Raw genomic sequence first — 21,089 nt, 5'->3', positions numbered from 1 at the left:
TGTTTCTCCGGGTCCTTAGTGTACAAGAAAAGGTGCACTCTGTTTTCTGTCAATATACCTGATAAAATAGTGGCTAATAAAACAACTCTATAGAATCTGATTGTTTTATATTTTTTCAGTAAAAATGACAATTGTTATTTTATTTAACTAGGCAAGTCGAGAACAAATTCTCATTTACAATGGTGGCCTAGGAACAGTGGGTTAACTGCCTTGTTCAGGGGCAGAACAGATTTTTTTCCTTGTCAGCTCGGGGATTCGATCTAGCAGCCTTTCGGTTACTGCCCCCACGCTCTAACCTTGAGGCTACCTGCCGCCCCTCTTAAAGAAACATCTAAATTTAATGTTCTGAGTACTTGTCAATGCTTAAATCACATCAGAAGTGCGATTAAAAAAATTAAAAAAAAATTGTTTAATTTAATTTTTATTTTTAATTGCACCTCTGGCACTTTTTACATTGCAAATCTAGTGAGGGAAGAATGTGCTGTCTAATCTGCTGGTCTAGTGACAGTTCTGAACTGCTGCTGTTCATTTCATGGCAACGTTTGCAAATAATAGATACTTATTCATGATATACTTCTGCCAGGTAAGCCTTCTTTGCAGTTAACATTTAATTGAAGGTTTTGGGGCAAGTATTTCTGTCTGTGGAACATGTGAAAATTGCATGTACTTTCAGAATTGTTTGGTGAGCTACTGGTAGTGCATAATTAACCTGTTGGAGACTGCTGATGTAAATGCTAGACAGCGGGTATGCTGTTTTTCTTATGTAGTTTGGCTAAAAGCAACAGAGAATGAAAAGTCAGATTTCACCATAACTGATTATGTAACAAAAGTTTTTGGGGTGAGTGTTGCGTTCATCTGTCAGGTATTGTGAAAACCGTTAGGTGAGGGCCTGTAATTGCTTTTTGAAGTGGGGGAAATAGCATACTAATGTCAGGGCAGCCTGGGGGGCTAAATGCGCAGCAATAGTTCAAAGCACCATTATAAAAATGTCATTCAAAAGTTGTTTTACTCAATTAAGACTTTCAAATGTCATGGGGTATACTTGTTGGTAAATGTCAAGGATAATTTAATTTAGACAAATCCTTTCAATTGTTAAAATAGGCCTATATATGCAGTACCAGTCAAAAGTCTGGACACCTACTCATTCCAGAGTTTTTCTTTATTTTGACTATTTTCTGCATTGTAGAATGATAGTGCTGACATCAAAACTATGAAATAACACACATGGAATCATGTAGTAAACAAAAGTGTTAAACAAATCAAAATATAGTTTATATTCTTCAAAGTAGCCACCCTTTGCCTTAATGAAAGCTTTGCACACCCTTGGCATTCTCTCAACCAGCTTCACCTGGAATGCTTTTCCAGTCGTCTTGATGGAGTTCCCACATGCTGAGCACTTTCTGGCTGCATTTTCTTCACTCTGCGGTCCAACTCATCCCACCATCTCAATTGAGTTGAGGTCGGGTGATTGTGGACGCCAGGTCACTGATGCAGCACTCTCTCTCCTTGGTCAAATATCCCTTACACATCCTGGGTCATTGTCCTGTTGTACAAATGATACTCCTGATAAGCGCAAACCAATTGGGATGGCGTATTGCTGTGTTTGCCATGCTGGTTAAGTGTGCCTTGAATTCTAAATAAATCACAGACGGTGTCACCAGCAAAGCACCATCACCACACCTCCTTGCTTCACGGTGGGAACCACACATGCAGAGATCATCTGTTCACCTACTCTGCGTCTCACAAAGACACATCGATTGGAACCAAAAATCAAACATTTGGACTACTTTGAAGAATCTCGTATCAAATATTTGATTTGACTTTTTTGGTTACTACATGATTTGATATGTTTCATAGTTTTGATGTCTTCACTATTATTCTACAATGCAGAAAATAGTAAAAAAAATATCTCAAGTACCATAAATCTTCAATTAATAGCCCTGGTGTTTATTTGCTTAAATCGCTCAATACAACAGGTGCTTTTTGGAGACAGGAATCTACTAACGTCTGTTAGGATATTCGATTAACCGTGCCCCCCCCTAAACTAAATCCATTTCAATACGAAAGACACACCCATTCCTCTGTCTGAACATGGCATACAGTGCCTTCAGAAAGTATTCATACCCCTTGACTTATTCCACATTTTGTTGTAGCCTGAATTCAAGATTGTTTAATAACCCATGACAAAGTGAAAACATGATTTTTGAAACTATTGAAAATGTAGAAATATCTCAATTGCATAAGTATTCACACCCCTGAATCAATACTTTGTAGAAGCACCTTTTACGGTGATTATGGCTTTGCGTCGTCTTGGGTATATCTGTCAGCTTTGCACATCTGGATTTGGTGATTTTTCTCCCATTCTTCATTGCAGATTTTCTCAAGCTCTATTAAATTAGTTCAGGAGTAGCTGTGGACAGTGATTTTCAAATGGCATGCAAGTATGGCCTTTGGCTGGGCTCCTCAAGGAGTTTTACATTCTTGTTCTGGAGCCATTCCAGTGTTTCTTTGGCTGTATGCTTGGGGTCATTGTCCATTTGGAATGTAATTCTTTGCCCCAGTCTAAGGTCGTTTGCTCTCTGAAGCAGGTTCTCATCAAGGATTTGCCTGTATTTGTCTCGCTCTACTCATTGTTCCCTCAAGCTGTACCAGTCTCCCAGTCCCTGCTGCTGACAAGCATCCACATAGCATGATGCTGCCACCACCATGCTTCATGGTAGGGATGGTGTTAGACGGACGTTGAGCTGTGCCTGTTTTTCTCCAGACACAGTGCTTTGCATTCAGGCCAAAGAGTTACATTTTTGTCTTCTCCAACCACAGAATCTTTGTGCCTTTTTGCAAACTGAAGGTGTGCTGTCGTGTTTTTTTTCTCAGGAGTGGCTTCTTCTGGCCTCCCATAAAGCCCAGATTTTTGAAGTGCTGTAGAGACTGGAGAACATGCCAGAAGGACTACAATCTCAGCCAAGGAACTCTGTAGTTCTGTCAGTGGTCATTGGGTTATTGGTCACCTCCTTGACCAAGGTCCTTCATGCCCGGTTACTCAGTTTGGTCAGACAGCTCTAGGCAGAGTCTGGGTAGTTTTGTATTTTTTCAATTTCCCAATGATGAAGAACACTGTTATTGAAAACACTCAATTTGTGGACAGTTCCTTGAACTTCATGGTATAGTTTCTGCTCTGACATGCATGGTCAACTGTGGGAATGTTATAGAGAGGTGTTTCGAAATCAAATAATTGATTTGGCCACAAGTGGACTCCAAGTTGTTGTGACATCTCAAGGATGATCAAAGGAAATTGGATGCACCTGAGCTCAATTTGGAGCGTCATAGTAAAGGGGTATGAATAGTTATGTAAATTCGATCTCTGTATAATTTTCTATAAATTGACTAATGATTAAAATAAAATACTATCATTATGGGTTATTGTGTGTAGATGGGTGGCAGAAAAAAAAAATATTTCAACTATTTTGAATTCAGGCTGGAACACAACAAAATGTGGAATAAGTCGAGGGGTATGAATACTTTCTGAAGGCACTGTATTTGTACCCCATGGTGTAACTATTGCCATGTCAGCATAAAACCTTTCCATACTGTTTGACGCATTCACTCACTCTGATAGAATCCGCAGCACAGCTAAAACATTCATGTTTCCCAACTTTGATGATCTAACAAGTGCTGGTACTCCAGCGACTATAGTGACAAGATGAGACATTTTAAAAGGTAATGCTGAAATGTTAGCTTTTGACAGGCTGGCAGGTTGGCTGACTGTTTGCTTGCGGTCTAGAGTGCCACATAGTTTGCTGTTTGAATAAAGCCCCCCCCCCCCATCTACTGTAGTTCCCTTTTTTGCTTGCTCTGCTTTTCCTGCCTGAGTGAGACAGACACACCATAGCTCGCCCACAGAGGGATGGGATTCCCCCCTCATTACATTGATATGGTTTTAGTTTTTTGCTGAATGCGCCCCGGTAGAGCTTGCTATGGAGAACCAATGGAAATTCTGGAAACCACATGCTATCTGATCTAACTGAAATGTCTAATTGCCTCCTCCATAGCAGTTTTTGTTGGAAGTTGTGTTGAGATGGCCTAACAATCAGCCACGTAACAACAACATGGCTGGCTAAATTTGATTATACAGCGTGAAAAATGTAATTTGGATAGTTATTGCCTGCAAAACAAGAGGTGCGGTAGTTGTAAACTAATCTTTTCCATTCCTTCTCTCTTACAGGTATGGCCTCAAATGTTGGTGGACCCACCAGATGTTTATCAAACACAAACGAGTGCCTTTTGCAGTGTGAAGAAACAGAGTTGAGTTCAACAGCAGTTTTTTTTAATGATTGGACCCCGTCGACTTATATAATTGGAATAAACCTTGGCATTGCCCAGCCTACCAATATCCTCCATTTAAGACAAACTTCAACATCTTGTAGACTCCTGAGTGGGCAGGACATAACTTTGCAGGCCACTGCATCCCTGAAAGTAGTACACAGTGAGTTGCTCCAAAAAACACTTCGGACCCAGGACCAGGGTCCCCCCGTCAAGGCAACTGTCCAGAGAAGCCGGCACAGCAGTGAAGCTACAGGGGCAGTCAGACTGGCCAGAGAAGCAGCAGTGAAGGAGGTGAGGAGAGAGTGAGGGAGGTTTGAACTCGTTAAAAAGCCCCCTGCAATGTGGTCTGAAACGTCAGGGTGAGCACCCGGAGAACAGTGGGAAAGCCATGCAGATAGTGGAGGACGTTTCCATGATACCTGCCATGTTGCAAACTAACATAGGGAACACGGTGGGGGGAGTGCCCCGCAAACAGAATGGGGGAGGGACTGGGGCTCGCAATGCGGTCGGGGATGGAGACTACCAGTTGGTGCAGCACGAGGTCTTGTGCTCCATGAAGAACACTTATGAGGTGCTGGAGTTCCTGGGGCGCGGCACCTTCGGACAGGTGGTGAAGTGTTGGAAGCGGGGCACAGGAGAGGTTGTGGCTATCAAGATCCTAAAGAACCACCCATCGTACGCGCGACAGGGCCAGATAGAGGTTGGCATCCTTGCCCGTCTGAGTGGCGAGAATGCAGATCAGCATAACCTGGTGCGGGCCTTTGAGTGCTTCCAGCACCGCAGCCACACCTGTCTGGTGTTTGAGATGCTTGAGCAGAACCTCTATGACTTCCTCAAGCAGAACAAGTTCAGCCCGCTGCCGTTGAAGGTGATCCGGCCGGTCTTACAGCAGGTGGCCACTGCGCTGAAGAAGCTCAAGAGCCTGGGGCTGATCCACGCTGATCTGAAACCGGAGAACATCATGCTGGTGGACCCGGTGCGACAACCTTACCGGGTGAAAGTGATCGACTTTGGCTCGGCCAGCCACGTGTCCAAAGCTGTGTGTTCCACGTACCTGCAGTCACGCTACTACAGGTAGGTTGGGCCTGCCCTTTTACGTCACAATAATACAGTTTAGTACTGTGACCTGACTACATGAATAGAGTGTTGTTCATGCCTTTATCTTCATAGAACTATTTTAAAAGTTGGAATGACAAATCAGCACAACTCCAGTTAATTGGTAGCCTAAGCACTGACCAGTTCAAGATACAGGGTTAGCATTTCACAAGGGTTAGTCTATTGTCCAGAGCTTTATGCATTTAGTCCATTATGCAATATGAACAAAGGGCCCTGTAATAACCTGCAGATCTTTCAGAGGGAGCTTGACGGCATGCAAACGCTTTCCGTGCTCTGCCTCTGTTAACCATCAGACGGTCACACCCAAATGGGCCTACATTACGTAACCTGTTGAAGGAACAGAAATGTTTACATGAACAAGAATGCCTTTAATGTTTTACATGTTTCTGGATGAGACACATGGAAAATTCTTGATGTCTAATCCTTTTGGCCACTACCATATATAGGCCTTACGCTTCCAATTTAACAAGTATGTGAAATGTTGAAACAGTGTTATGTAATATACCTCCGTGACCTGCTTCGGTGTTATGGTGCTTCTCAGAAATGGTCCTGGTCTATGAAGAGCTTAGAAAGCCAGTTTATTCTCATGGCTTGGCTGCATATAGCCAGAGGTCAGTAGGCGGGGGGAAGAATGTTGCGTGTAAATGCACATTTAGAGACCGGAGAAAGGCATTTGGACGTTCCTCTGTTTTAGAGTGAGTGTGTGTGTGTGCAGCACACGGTACCAAGGTATTTTTTATTCTTTCCATCTGCATCTTGGTATTGGGAACAGCAGTTCTCGTGTTCAGCCAGCCATGGAGCATGTGTCGGAGGCTGACATGAGGTTCACAACAGCTAAGGCTGGTTGCCTGCCTTCTGAACTGTACACAGTGAACAATTGGCTTCTCTTGGATTCATATTTCCATGTCATTGTGATAACTGTAGTTTATCTATGTGTAGACATGCCAGTATGTCCAGTGAACTCAACCTACGCAGATAGCAGGATGTGAACACCCCTGCAGTTGCACACCTGATAAACCTCCCCCTACGCTGCTCATGTAGGTGTTGGACTTATCTACTTTCTTGATGTTGATGATGTAATGTTTCAGTGAGGGTACAGAACCCGTGTGTGACTTTGTTGCACTCAGGTTATCAGTCAAATAGATATGAGGAACTGAGTGCATAAACTGGAGGTTGAAACCGAGTGTTTCATAAGAGGGATATTACTTTTCATAGTGCTTCACATTTTGGAGGTGACTAAAGCTTTACTTTTTTACTTCTCAACTAGGCCCGGAATGCAGCTCTCAACTATTACTGCTGGATTAAATCAGAAATGTGTTCAAATTACAATGCATAGACTGCTGCCTGTGGCATGTAGTTTACGCCTAATTGTTTTATAGCAGTGGTCACCAACCTTTTCTGAGTCCAGGTCACTGAGTCAAAATGTAACCTGAGATCTACCATTCACATTTTTTAAATAATATTATTTAAACATAAGCCTATGCTACATTAACCAATTAAAAACAGTTCTGTAGCAATGAGGTTTGTGCAGTAGGCTATAGGCCCAATACATTATCACACGTGCTTGAATTGCCCTGCCAATGTTCTTGTCAGACTATTTCAACATTTTTGGTATACACTAGTAATATATCATTTGTTGTATTACTTGTGGCACAGCTGAGTGAGCATAATATATACATTTTTGTTACTGGACTGATGACCAGCATCTGATGGTCAGTCTGAGGGGATGGAGGTCTCAGACACCCTCCGCTCTCCCTCCTTCCGCTGACAAAAGGGGACACAGTCTTCCAGCTGATGGTGAAACTTAACTCGCACTGCATTATTTCTGCCTCCGAGCCCAGAGAAAGTGCAATATTCCTTGATAATAAATAAGACAAGCCACAAATAATAACGGAACCGTAACAAAAATGTTTTGCTATACTCATTCATTGCAGCTGGTTGTAGCATGAGTGGAAGTAGGGAAAACGCACATTTCATGGCTTTATAAAAGGGTTGAACAAAGTGTTGACAGGGCCGAATAACAACTTACACATGAACTTACTCATAAAAACAGCAGCTCTTTGCTGTATTCATTGAGTCTCTATAGTCGTGGTTTTAAAAGTTAAGTCTCACATCAACTTTGCTGTGCATTCAATACTTATTTTTACAGTCTATGGCATGAGGTAACCGAACTCTGATCGCTGTCTGCAATCTGATTGGAGAGCGGTAGGCCTATAAGTGGACTTAATTTGCTCTCCGGGCCTGCCAGGTAGGTGGAGTTAAACCTTCAGACACATGGTTAAAAAATGGGAACACTTTTACTTCCCGGCATTAGGGCTGCTGAATCAAGTGCACCTATCGCCAACAGCGCTGTGTTTTTTATTAAATTAAGAATATATATTTATTTATATATATATTGCTGAAATGTTTGGTGAATGACTAGGAATGCCTTGGAGACTACTGGTTGGTGACCAATGTTTATTTTTATTGGAACATGTAAAGTGAGTTTTCCGAGGTACCACACTGTGCCTTAAAAGCTCTCGTTTCGTTTTTTCAAAGTCACTACGATGCCTTTTGCCTCTACTCTCATTTGTACCTGCTGTTTGTAGTCTTCACTTTGCCTCCCATGAAGGTTACCTATATATGTACCTGCATGTTTCAAATGGTAACCTCTTTTCTGACATCAGTTTTCCAAATCCATGGACTTCAGGAAAACCCTGGTCTTGAGGGCTTGGTAAAATACCCTTAATTTCTTGATAAAACAGACAGAAACAATAAATGAGGACGGTTGCTAAATGTCATGTGCGCAGACCTTTTAGATTAAAGTAATTGTGCATATGCGTAGGTGTGTCTTTGCCTATGGTTGTGGGTTATGCCATTTAACACATGCCTCAGTTTTTCTTATTTTCAATGTGGTCAGTACCGTAAACACACTGTTACTGATTGACCATGGTGAAGAGCAACCTTTATTCATAGTCAGGATCGTATGCTGGGTTGTCATGACTAAGCACACTTGAGGGGCTTACACAGTAATTCGTTTTTAGAAAGGCATCAATCCGACGTACGGTCAGACTGCTACAAACTCTAATTCACATATACAGTGCATTCGGAACGTATTCAGACCCCCTACTTTTCCACATTTTGTTACGCTACAGCCCTGTTCTAAAATGGATACAGTTTATTTTCCCCTCAATCTACACACTACCCTATATAATGACAAAGCAATAACTGAATTTTTTTTGCACATTTATTGGAAGAAGAAAAAAACAGATCACATTTACATAACTATTCAGACCCTAAACTCAGTAGTTTTGTTGAAGCACCTTTAGCAGCGATTACAGCCTCAAGTCTTCTTGGGTATGACACTACAAACTTGGCACACCTGTATTTGGGGAGTTTGTCCCCATGCTTCTCTGCAGATCCTCTCAAGCTCTGTCAGATTGGATGGGGAGAGTCGCTGCACAGCTGTTTTCAGGTCTCTCCAGAAATGTTCATGTCTGAGCCCTAGCAGGGCCACTCAAGGACATTCAGAGACTTGTCCCGAAGCCATTCTTGCGTTGTCTTGACTGTGTTTCAGGGTCTTTGTCCTGTTGGAAGGTGAAACTTCACCTAGTCTGAGGTCCTGAGTGGTCTGGAATGGGTTTTCATCAAGGATCTCTCTGTACTTTGCTCCATTCATCTTTCCCTCGATCCTGACTAGTCTCCCAGTCCCTGAAAAAACATCCCCACAGCATGATGCTTCACTGTAGAGATGGTGCCAGGCTTCCTCCAGACGTGACGCTTGGCATTCAGGCCAAAGAATTCCATCTTGGTTTCATCAGACCAGAGAATCTTGTTTCATGATCTGAGAGTCCTTTTAGGTACCTTTTTTTTTGCCTAACTCCAAGTGGGCTGCTGTGCCTTTTACTGAGGAGTGGCTTCTGTCTGGCCACTCTACCATAAAGGCCTGATTTGTGTGTGATTTTTTTTATTTAATACATTTTAGAATAAGGCTGTATAACGTAACAAAGTGGGAAAAGTCGAGGTGTCTGAATGCTTTCCGAACGCACTATGAGAGACTGCATTTAATTATACCGCATCTGGTAGATGTGTGGTAGCTATACTGAAAGTGGTGAAAGCCTAATGTGGAGGTCCTTGGTTGGCGTGGTTACATGTGGTCTGCAGTTTTGAGGCCAGTTGGACGTACTGCCAAATTCTCTAAAATGACATTGGAGGCAGTTTATGGTAGAGAAATTAACATTCAATTGTCTGGCAACAGCTCTGGTGGACATTCCTGCAGTCAGCATGCTAATTGCACGTTCCCTCAACTTGAGACATCTGTGTCATTGTGTTGTGACACAACTACACATTTTAGTGGCCTTTTATTGTCCCCAGCACAAGGTGCATCTGTGTAATGCAGTTTAATTAGCTTCTTGATATGCCGCACCGGTCAGGTGGATGGATTATGTTGACAAATGATAAAGTGCTCGCTAACAAGGATGTAAACTAATTTGTGCGCAGTTGAGAACTACGTTTTCTTTGTGCATTTGGAACTTTGGGACCTTTTTTGTTTCAGTTTATGTAACATTGGACCAGCACTTAACATGTTGCGGCTTTTTTATATTTTTGTTCAGTGTAGTTTGCTCTTGCCTTGAGTTCTCTCTCTTCAACTATGGGTTGAGGTTGTTGTTACAGTTTGGCTGAGGAGTGCGTAAGAGACGCTGAGCATGATACACTGCTGCTAGAAATAGGCCTAGAAATAGGCCTAGCCTTTGGGTGTTGGACAGTGCAGTCTGACTGCTACAAATGGTAAGCTGCTGGCAGGGGCCACAGTAAAACATGCCAAAAGTAAATCCCTGAAGGTCACACTCTTCTGGCTGATCTCAGATCAGTTTATAGGTTAAATTATACTTTCTGAATATTCCAGGATAACTTTTATGGGGTGGGGGGGGGGGGGGGGGTTGTTCTCTTAAAAGTTGAACCTATTGAGATGTGAGAACAGATACAATTAAGCCTAATCAGGAGCACTGGTAACAAGTTCATCCTTTTAGAACAAACTAAACATTTTAAAACCCTTCTTATGGTTATGCTTGGTGGTGTACTGTTTATGCTGTATACAATGGTTTTGGAAAAAGCCACAGGGTGGTTTTTCAATACGGTCAAATGTTTATTGGAAGTTTTTTTCTTTTACGTCATTTGAATATTTGTAGCAATTTTTTTTTTAAGTTGCAGTCCGCTTGTGCAATACGTTAGGAGAGGAAGCAGATTGCGTTCTTCATTTCACCTGTCACATTATTTGACATTATGAAGCCTACTGTAGTTCCCCAGGACAGTTGAGCCAGTCACGTGTTTGTTTGTAAATGGGAGACGGCGGGAGCTGGTGAGTCCAAGCGTTCTGTATCTATCAGCTAGTCTCTGTGAGGCGCATATGAGGTGATAAAGTTACTTGTATACAATTCACTACTGAGTGTTGGCTATCGGATATCTTTTAATGGCTTTCTGCTATAAATCAAAGAGCTCTGGATGAGTAGTCTGTACAGCTACCATTTTTTTTTTTTCTTACCTAGTTCTTTTTTTCTTCTCTGTTCTTTTCCACTCTGCTCCGTGTACACGCGCATTCTTTTCTGAAGGAAATGCAGCATCACAACTTTGTTCATTTGCACAATTTATCTCATTCACTTTTGCTTGTAAATGTCCACACTCACTGAAAATGACATTTGGTAGCTATTAGCTATGCTTAACTTTGAGCTCGAGTTGTCTGTCTTTGCAATTCTGTTTACGTTAGTTTTCGCACATTAGCATTTGGTTAAAGATTTTGCTATTAGTTTGTGCAAATTGTCTTAGCATTCTGTTAATTGAGGCCCGATGGGCTTTTCTTGTTTTAGCACTATAGTTTTGGCAAGTCGGTTAGGACATCTGTTTTGTGCATGACTAAGTAATTTTTCCAAAAATTGTTTACAGGCAGATTATTTCACTTATAATTCACTCTCACAATTCCAGTGGGTCAGAAGTTGACATGCACTAAGTTGACTGTGCCTTTAACTTCTTGCGTCGAGCCATCCCGGATCCGGGATCGTGAATACAGCCTCAAGCTCATTACCTTAACGCAACGTTAACTATTCATGAAAATCGCAAATGAAATGAAATTAATATGCTAGCTCTCAAGCTTAGCCTTTTGTTAACAACACTGTCATCTCAGATTTTCAAAGTATGCTTCTCAACCATAGCAAAACAAGCATTTGTGTAACAGCTAGCATAGCTAGCATAGCATTTAGCATTAGCATCAGCAGACAACATTTTCACAAAAAACAAAATCATTCAAATAAAATCATTTACCTTTGAAGAACTTCAGATGTTTTCAATGAGGAGACTCTCAGTTAGATAGCAAATGCTCAGTTTTTCCTGAAAGATTATTTGTTTAGGAGAAATTGCTCCGTTTGGTGCGTCACGTTTGGCTACCAAAAAAAAAGTCATCAAAACACAGAACTTTTTTCCAAATTAACTCCATAATATCGACTGAAACATGGTAAACGTTGTTTAGAATCAATCCTCAAGGTGTTTTTCACATATCTCTTCATGATATATAGTTCGTTGAAAGCCTCCTCTCTCCTCTCAATCACTGGATGACTGCGTGCAGCTTGTAGATTACGCACCAATTTAGACAAAGGACACCGGGTGGACCCCTGGTAAATGTAGTCTCTTATGGCCAATCTTCCAATGATATGCCTACAAATACGTCACAATGCTGCAGACACCTTGGAGAAACGATAGAAAGGGCAGGCTCATTCCCGGCGCATTCACAGCCATATAAGGAGACAATGGAAAACAGAGCCTCAAAAATTCTGCCCATTTCCTGGTTGAAGTTTCATCTTGGTTTCGCCTGTAGCATGAGTTCTGTGGCACTCACAGATAATATCTTTGCAGTTTTGGAAACCTTAGTGTTTTCTTTCCAAAGCTGCCAATTATATGCATAGTCGAGCATCTTTTCGTGACAAAATATTGCGCTTAAAAACGGGCATGTTTTTTTATCCATAAATTAAAAGAGCGCCCCCTATACCCAAGAAGTTAAACCGCTTGAACAATTCCAGAAAATATCATGGCTTTAGAAGCTTCTGATAGGCTAATTGATGTCAATTGGAGGTGTACCTGTGTGTATTTCAAGGCCTACCTTCAAACTCAGTGCCTCTGCTTTACATCCTAACTGACCTAAAACAGGGAATTGTTAATAGGATTAAATGTCAGGAATTGTGAAACTGAGTTTAAATGTATTTGGCTAAGGTGTATGTAAACTTCTGACTTCAACTGCATATACAAAACCTAATGTTCCTACTGTAATCTGTAAATATGACATTGTGAAGTGACTGCAGTAATGTAGGCGTATTAATTGTTAGGCTAGTCAGTTAATCATTCTCTTGTGAGAAATAATGTTTTATTTTTTTATTTTGTGGTTAAGATATGGGTTAGGTGTAATTTTTAAATTGTATTTTTATTATCTGTGATGTTTAGCCTCCTAGCTGTAGTTTGGCAGTGTTCCCCCTCCAGGTTCTTATCCCAGAACACATGGAGCACTGTGCTCTTTTGAATAATTCAACCACCAGCTCGTGTGTGTGTGTTAGGTTTTCTGGACAAGAGAGTTCGGGAGTTACACAGCCAAAGAGTTTGCCTTCATGCAAGATTTCAAAGTAGCAGGCTATAACCGGGGTTTAGTGTACTTTCCCTGAGCGCTAGGCTATTTTTGTTTTGTGGTTTAGCCCTGCCCTGAGGTTGGACTTTCCCTCTACCGCCCCAGGGCTGTCAAATGCACGGTTTTCCATGTCCATGCTGTTATTTTTGCACTAATTGTCATTAGCAGTGAGCCCTTCATTTTTTGCTTTTAAAGACCCGTTTCTCCTTCTCCGCTCCTGACTGCATGTGCTGTTGCTGCAGGGAGGGGGACGTTGCCTAGGCTACTGAAGACTCGTTTGCTGCAACAGCTTGCATGTTTTAGCAAGGAGGAACAAAGTTTCATCACGTTGTGGAGTCCATGTTACAGCAGAAACTGACTCAACCGCACAAATGCCCAGCCGTCACGTCTCCAGTCAGCTGTTCCATGTTTATGGCGGGTATTTTATTTACTGTCTTCATCCATAACCATAGGTTATACTGTAATTGTACTATCCCTACTTGGAGTACTACCACAAGTGGCATCACTGCTCAGCCACTCTTTTTGTTGTTTGAGAACGACAAGACTCTGTCAAATGTTAGCGATGGAGGTAAACCGGTTTTCATCAGTGTTTTACAGTTTGTATCAGCTCCTAGATCAAATCTTGATAACGACTATCTGGAATAAAATGCTTCTCTCACTGTATTGTGAATGACCTTTTCTCCATTCCATTTCCATGACTTTGGGGTTTTGTAACAGTTAGGCTTGCACCACTAAAACACAGCCAGGTAATTACAGACCGTTAGAATAGAGCTGAAACGCAGAGACAGCCTTGATGCCCAAATGTGCCTAATTGGTTTAGTCTTACACTTTTTTTTTTTTTACAGAAATGCGATGGGTTATTGGATCAGTCTAAAACTTTGCTGAGACTCTGTCAAATGTTAGCGATGGCGGTAAACCGGTTTTACATCATACACTGCTGCCCTCTAGTGGCCAAAATCTAAATTGTGCCTGGGCTGGAATAATACACTGGCCTTTCTCCTGCATTTCAAAGATATTGGTACAAAAAAATACAACTTCTTCTTTTCTTATCAGATCTAATGTGTTATTCTCCTATATTAATTTCACATTTCCACAAACTTCAAAGTGTTTCCTTGCTTCAGCTACAGGCAGTTAGATTTGGGTATGTAATTTTAAGCAAAAATTGGGGGGGGTGGGGTTCAGATTCTTAAGAGGTTTATGGATCGTGTGTGCTTTCCACATAACCAGCTTATCTTGTGCCAGCTCAGGGGAGAACCTTACTTTTATGGCTGACTGTTGCCTTTGAAGGAAGGAATACTGCCTCAGTCTAGCCGGTTGCGTTGTTGATCGTCATATTTAGTTTAGACTTGTAGAATGTTACTGTGCCATTTTTTTTTTGATATGACACTGATCTCTGTGTACACAACCAGGTCAATGTATTTCCCACGTCATGCTTATTGATCTAGTGCTGATAACTGTGATATAGGCCTATTAGTGTTCTGCAGTTGTCTTTCTAATTCTATTTGCTAGGAATATATCCAACAATATGTTTTTTCTTGCGCGGAGTCCGACGTTAAGCGTCGAATAGGAGGCGCTGGTCTTATTGCCTAGTATACTATAGGGTAGAGATGGGTTTTGTACTTTTATTTTAAAGCCATAAACTTCCTGGAACAACATGTTCAGGGCCTTTTCTCTTTGGGTACATGCCTTGTGAAATGCTTGCATGCAAGCCTAGGCAGGATCAGTCTGTGGGTGCAATACAAGCTGCTTGACGTTAACCAGAGCTATTTGCCTTTGCCACAGTAAAATGAATTACTCCCTCCCTCAACATTATGCAACATCACTGTTTTTCTTCCTCTTCGCTTTGGTTCATAAAGCACATTTTTCATGTCTGCTCTGTCGTATGGCAGACTTGAATGGCCTTAACATATACCTGCTGTTATATTTTAGGTTGGACCCCATTCCATAGAGCCAGGAATGGAATGGCTCACAATGTGTTTGAACACTACCTCCTTAAACTCAGAACATTCTGTACCGGGTGTTAGTAAACTTTAGAAATTAGGCAAAACAAATTTCACTTGCCCAGGTGCCTGCTAAAAGTGTCTGTTTTGATTTCAATAGACATTCCCTGGTTCTCTCCACCCAAGGCTATTTTGTCCATATTAAAAGTGCCCTCTTAAACTTAAGGGCAAACTGCAGTTTTCATCACAAGGTGTTGGATATTATCTAATCCATGACCTGCGTAGTTGTATCTGATCCCATTCAACAGATCACAGAACTGTGGTGTAACAAGCCTCGGATGTCTTAACCATGGGCTTAGTCTCCTCTGACCAGAGGCCAGTCTCTCGATGAGGTCTGGCAATTGACTTGACTCTTGGTGTATTGAAATGCCTGCAGGGAATGAGGGCAGGTCCTCCCAGACCTGGACTAAAGCATCCGCCAACTCCTGGACAGTCTGTGGTGCAACGTGGCGTTGGTGGATGGAGCGAGACATGATGTCCCAGATGTGCTCAATTGGATTCAGGTCTTGGGAACGGGCTGGCCAGTCCATAGCATCAATGCCTTCCTCTTGCAGGAACTGCTGACACACTCCAGCCACATGAGGTCTTGCATTAGGAGGAACCCAGGGCCAACCGCACCAGCATATGGTCTCACAAGGGGTCTGAGGATCTCATCTCGGTACCTAATGGCAGTCAGGCTACCTCTGGCGAGCACATGGAGGGCTATGCGGCCCCCCCAAAGAAATGCCACCTCACACCATGACTGACCCACCGCCAAACCGGTCATGCTGGAGGATGTTGCAGGCAGCAGAACGTTCTCCACGGCGTCTCCAGACTCTGTCACATGTGCTCAGTGTGAACCTGCTTTCACCTGTGAAGAGCACAGGGCGCCAGTGGCGAATTTGCCAATCTTGTGGTTCTCTGGCAAATGCCAAACGTCCTGCACGGTGTTGGGCTGTAAGCACAACCCCCACCTGTGGACGTCGGGCCCTCAAACCACCCTCATGGAGTCTGTTTCTGACCAGTTGAGCAGACACATGCACATTTGTGGCCTGCTGGAGGTAATTTTGCAAGGCTCTGGCAGTGCTCCTCCTGCACAAAGGCGGAGGTAGCGGTCCTGCTGCTAAGTTGTTGCCCTCCTACGGCCTCCTCCACGTCTCCTGGTAGCGCCTCCATGCTCTGGACACTAAGCTGACAGACGCAGCGAACCTTCTTGCCACAGCTCGCATTGATGTGCCATCCTGGATGAGCTGCACTACCTGAGCCACTTGTGTGGGTTGTAGACTCCGTCTCATGCTACCACTAGAGTGAAAGCACCGCCAACATTCAAAAGTGACCAAAACATCAGCCAGGAAGCATAGGAACTGAGAAGTGGTCTGTGGTCACCACCTGCAGAACCACTCCTTTATTGGGGGTGTCTTGCTAATGCCTATAATTTCCACCTGTTGTCTATTCCATTTGCACAACAGCATGTGAAATTTTATATATATATATATATATATATATATATATATACACACACACATACATACACACACACACACACACAGTGGGGCAAAAAAGTATTTAGTCAGCCACCAATTGTGCAAGTTCTCCCACTTAAAAAGATGAGAGGCCTGTAATTTTCATCATAGGTACACTTCAACTATGACAGACAAAATGAGAAAAAAATCCAGAAAATCACATTGTAGGATTTTTTATGAATTTATTTGCAAATTATGGTGGAAAATAAGTATTTGGTCACCTACAAACAAGCAAGATTTCTGGCTCTCACAGACCTGTAACTTCTTCTTTAAGAGGCTCCTCTGTCCTCCACTTGTTACCTGTATTAATGGCACCTGTTTGAACTTGTTATCAGTATGAAAGTCACCTGTCCACAACCTCAAACAGTCACACTCCAAACTCCACTATGGCCAAGACCAAAGAGCTGTCAAAGGACACCAGAAACAAAATTGTAGACCAGGCTGCACCAGGCTGGGAAGACTGAATCTGCAATAGGTAAGCAGCTTGGTTTGAAGAAATCGACTGTGGGAGCAATTATTAGGAAATGGAAGACATACAAGACCACTGATAATCTCCCTCGATCTGGGGCTCCACGCAAGATCTCACCCCGTGGGGTCAAAATGATCACAAGAACGGTGAGCAAAAATCCCAGAACCACACAGGGGGATCTAGTGAATGACCTGCAGAGAGGTGGGACCAAAGTAACAAAGCCTACCATCAGTAAGGGACTCAAATCCTGCAGTGCCAGACGTGTCCCCCTGCTTAAGCCAGTACATGTCCAGGCCCATCTGAAGTTTGCTAGAGAGCATTTGGATGATCCAGAAGAAGATCGGGAGAATGTCAGATGAAACCAAAATATAACTTTTTGGTAAAAACTCAACTCGTCGTGTTTGGAGGACAACGAATGCTGAGTTTCATCCAAAGAACACCATACCTACTGTGAAGCATGGGGGTGGAAACATCATGCTTTGGGGCTGTTTTTCTGCAAAGGGACCAGGACGACTGATCCGTGTAAAGGAAAGAATGAATGGGGCCATGTATCGTGAGATTGTGACTGAAAACCTCCTTCCATCAGCAAGGGCATTGAAGATGAAATGTGTCTGGGTCTTTCAGCATGACAATGATCCCAAACACACCGCCCGGGCAACGAAGGAGTGGCTTCGAAAGAAGCATTTCAAGGTCCTGGAGTGGCCTAGCCAGTCTCCAGATCTCAACCCCATAGAAAATCTTTGGAGGGAGTTGAAAGTCCGTGTTGCCCAGCAACAGCCCCAAAACATCACTGCTCTAGAGGAGATCTGCATGGAGGAATGGGCCAAAATACCAGCAAGTGTGTGAAAACCTTGTGAAGACTTACAGAAAACATTTGACCTCTGTCATTGCCAACAAAGGGTATATAACAAAGTATTGAGAAACTTTTGTTATTGACCAAATACTTATTTTCCACCATAATTTGCAAATAAATTCATAAAAAATCCTACAATGTGATTTTCTGGATTTGTTTCCTTCTCATTTTGTCTGTCATAGTTGAAGTGTACCTATGATGAAAATTACAGGCCTCATCTTTTTAAGTGGGAGAACTTGCACAATTGGTGGCTGACTAAATACTTTTTTGCAAGAATGTATGTATTTGTCAAACTGGAGTCGAGCATTGATCATAATGTCACCAGAATAAAACCCTCAACATTTACTGGAAAGGAGCATCAAGTTCATACCGTGCACATTCACCACCCTGTGAAGTTCATCACTTATTTAATCTGGAGCCTAATAAACTGCATGGTTTCCCCGAGTCGTAGTAGAAGGACCATACGCCATGTCATCGTTTGACTCCAAGGTTACTTCCATATCATGGTTATTATATTAATATTTGCGCCTAACACGGAACCCAAACCGGCTGCTCGCGTGCGCCATCGTGCATAAACGTATTTTGCCCCCCCACACCAAACGCGTTCACGACACGCAGGTTAAAATATCAAAACAAACTCTGAACCAATTACATTAATTTGGGGACAGGTCGAAAAGCATTAAACATTTATGGCAATTTAGCTAGCTAATTTGTCCTGGGATATAAACATTGAGTTATTTTACCTGAAATGCACAAGGTCTGCTACTCCGACAATGAATCCACACAACGGTCAACCTAATCATTTCTAGTAATCTCTCCTCCTAGGCTTTTTCTTCTCTTGACTTTATATTGCGATTGGCACCTTTTCATTAATTAGGTGCATTCAGTCACCCATGTGGGTATAACCAATGAGGAGGTGGCACGTGGGAACCTGCTTCTATAAACCAATGAGGAGATGGGAGAGGCAGGACTTGCAGTGCTATCTGTGTCACAAATAGAACTGACTTCTATTTTAGCCCTTGGCAACGCAGATGCTTGTTGGCGCAATAATTCAATAATATAGATTTCTAAATTTATTTTGCAACACTCGCGCACTCGAGCGGTATAGTCAGCCTGTAAAGGCTTTTCCACCGCCAGTTCTTCCATAATTTTTTTTTACACAAAGATCCCACCATGTCAAATTAACAAATTACAGTATCTTTCGGCATTTATTAAATTGTACTTCCTGTTTCCACCACAACTGTCGTTTTTATTTTTTTAAATTTGTTATAACTTTACGGTGGATGGAAACTAGAGGTCGACCGATTTTATGAATTTTCAACGCCGATACCGATTTTATTGGAGGACCAAAAAAGCCGATACTGCTTAATCGGCCTATTTTTATTTATTTATTTAGAATATATTTGTTTTCAAGATTTATTTGTAATAATGACAATTACAACAATACTGAATGAACACTTATTTTAACTTACTATAATGCATCAATAAAATAAATTTAGCCTCAGGTAAATAATGAAACATTATTTAAACCAACAATTTGGTTTAAATAATGCAAAAACAAAGTGTTGGAGAAGAAAGTAAAAGTGCAACATGTGTTATGTAAGAAAGCTAACGTTTCAGTTCCTTGCTCAGAACATGAGAACATATGAATGCTGTTGGTTCCTTTTAACATGAGTCTTCAATATTCCCAGGTAAGAAGTTTTAGATTGTTGTTGTTGTTGTTGTTGTTGTTATTATATGACTATTTCCCTCTCTACCATTTGTATTTCATTAACCTTTAACTATTAGATGTTCTTATAGGCACTTTAGTATTGCCAGTGTAACAGTATAGCTTCTGTCCCTCTCCTCGCTCCTCCCTGGGCTCGAACCAGCAACACAATGACAATTAGCGCGTGCTAACTAGCTAGCCATTTCACTTCGGTTACACGAGCCTCATCTCGGGAGTTGATAAGCCTGAAGTCATAAACAGCGCAATGCTTGACGCACAACAAAGAGCTGCTGTCAAAACGCACGAAAGTGCTGTTTGAATGAATGTTTACGCGCATGCTTCTGCCTACCACCGCTCAGTCAGATACTTAGATACTTGTATGCTCAGTCAGATTATATGCAACGCAGGACACGCTAGATAATATCTAGTAAAATCATCAAACATGTGTAGTTAACTAGTGATTTATGATTGATTGTTTTTTTATAAGATAAGTTTAATGCTAGCTAGCAACTTACCTTGGCTTACTGCATTCGCATAACAGGCAGTCTCCTTGTGGAGTGCAAGGAGAGAGAGGCAGGTCGTTATTGCATTGGACTCGTTAACTGTAAGGTTGCAAGATTGAATCCCCCGAGCTGACAAGGTGAAAATCTGTCGTTCTGCTCCTGAACAAGGCAGTTAACCCACCGTTCCTATGCCGTTTTTGAAAATCAGAATGTGTTCTTAACTGACTTGCCTAGTTAAATAAAGGTGTATGTATATTATTTTTTTATCGGCAAATCGGTGCCCAAAAATACAGATTTCCGATTGTTATGAAAACTTAAAATCGGCCCTAATTAATTGGCCAATCGGTCGACCTCTAATGGAAACAACATCGGTATTGACCATGTATTTTCTGTGGATTCAATGGCAGTTCTTACTTTCGCCACAAGGGGCACTGTGCCGATTTAAAAATGTGTTTTTGGCACGTGTGCACATTCCAAAAGTACCTTCAGCGCCAGCGCTGCTTCACAGGCACTATTCATGGTGCAAAAGTACATGTACATGCATATCCAAAGCTCTTGCTAGCAAATTCAATAGGGTCTGGTTGCAGCAGATACCGTCTCAGGACACACGTGAGACAGACGAGCTCAGACAGGTTTAATGGTGCCAGAGAGGATGGTGCGTTACTGCCACCAACAGTTGGTGTGTGCGTTGCATACTGATGCCCTGCAACAAAGCTACTGACTCGTGCGATACACGCGACCAACAAACTTCTACTGTTTGCACGCACACATACCATCTGAGATGCAAAAATACAATTTGGAGGTTCGCAGACCAGGCGGCGTCAGCATGCATAATCTGCAGCTGGATGCTTCTCAGCAAATTGGCAGTTCTTGACTGTTAGCAGTCTCTTACTGGCAGTAAGAATGGACGATTGCCAGAATTGTTTTACTTTCATCAAAATTACATTTCTATTTAACATACGAAACATTGACA

The 21,089-nt window shown here is 42.1% G+C and overlaps 1 protein-coding gene across 1 annotated transcript in view; it reads left to right on the top strand.

The window, feature by feature from the left end:
* LOC109888902 (homeodomain-interacting protein kinase 3) overlaps window positions 1-21,089 on the top strand; it is a 46,704-nt gene that overhangs the window by 1,887 nt on the left and 23,728 nt on the right. Inside the window, exon 2 of the mRNA XM_031823066.1 lies at window positions 4,223-5,397. Within this exon, the coding sequence (XP_031678926.1) occupies window positions 4,712-5,397 (686 nt within the window). The 5' untranslated portion in view covers window positions 4,223-4,711. The remainder of the gene's footprint in view (window positions 1-4,222; window positions 5,398-21,089) is intronic.

The sequence above is a fragment of the Oncorhynchus kisutch genome, linkage group LG4, assembly GCF_002021735.2.
Source record: "Oncorhynchus kisutch isolate 150728-3 linkage group LG4, Okis_V2, whole genome shotgun sequence".
Taxonomy (NCBI): Eukaryota; Metazoa; Chordata; class Actinopteri; order Salmoniformes; family Salmonidae; genus Oncorhynchus; species Oncorhynchus kisutch.
Note: the sequence above shows the minus strand (reverse complement) of the source record. Positions and strands in the feature narration are given on the sequence as shown.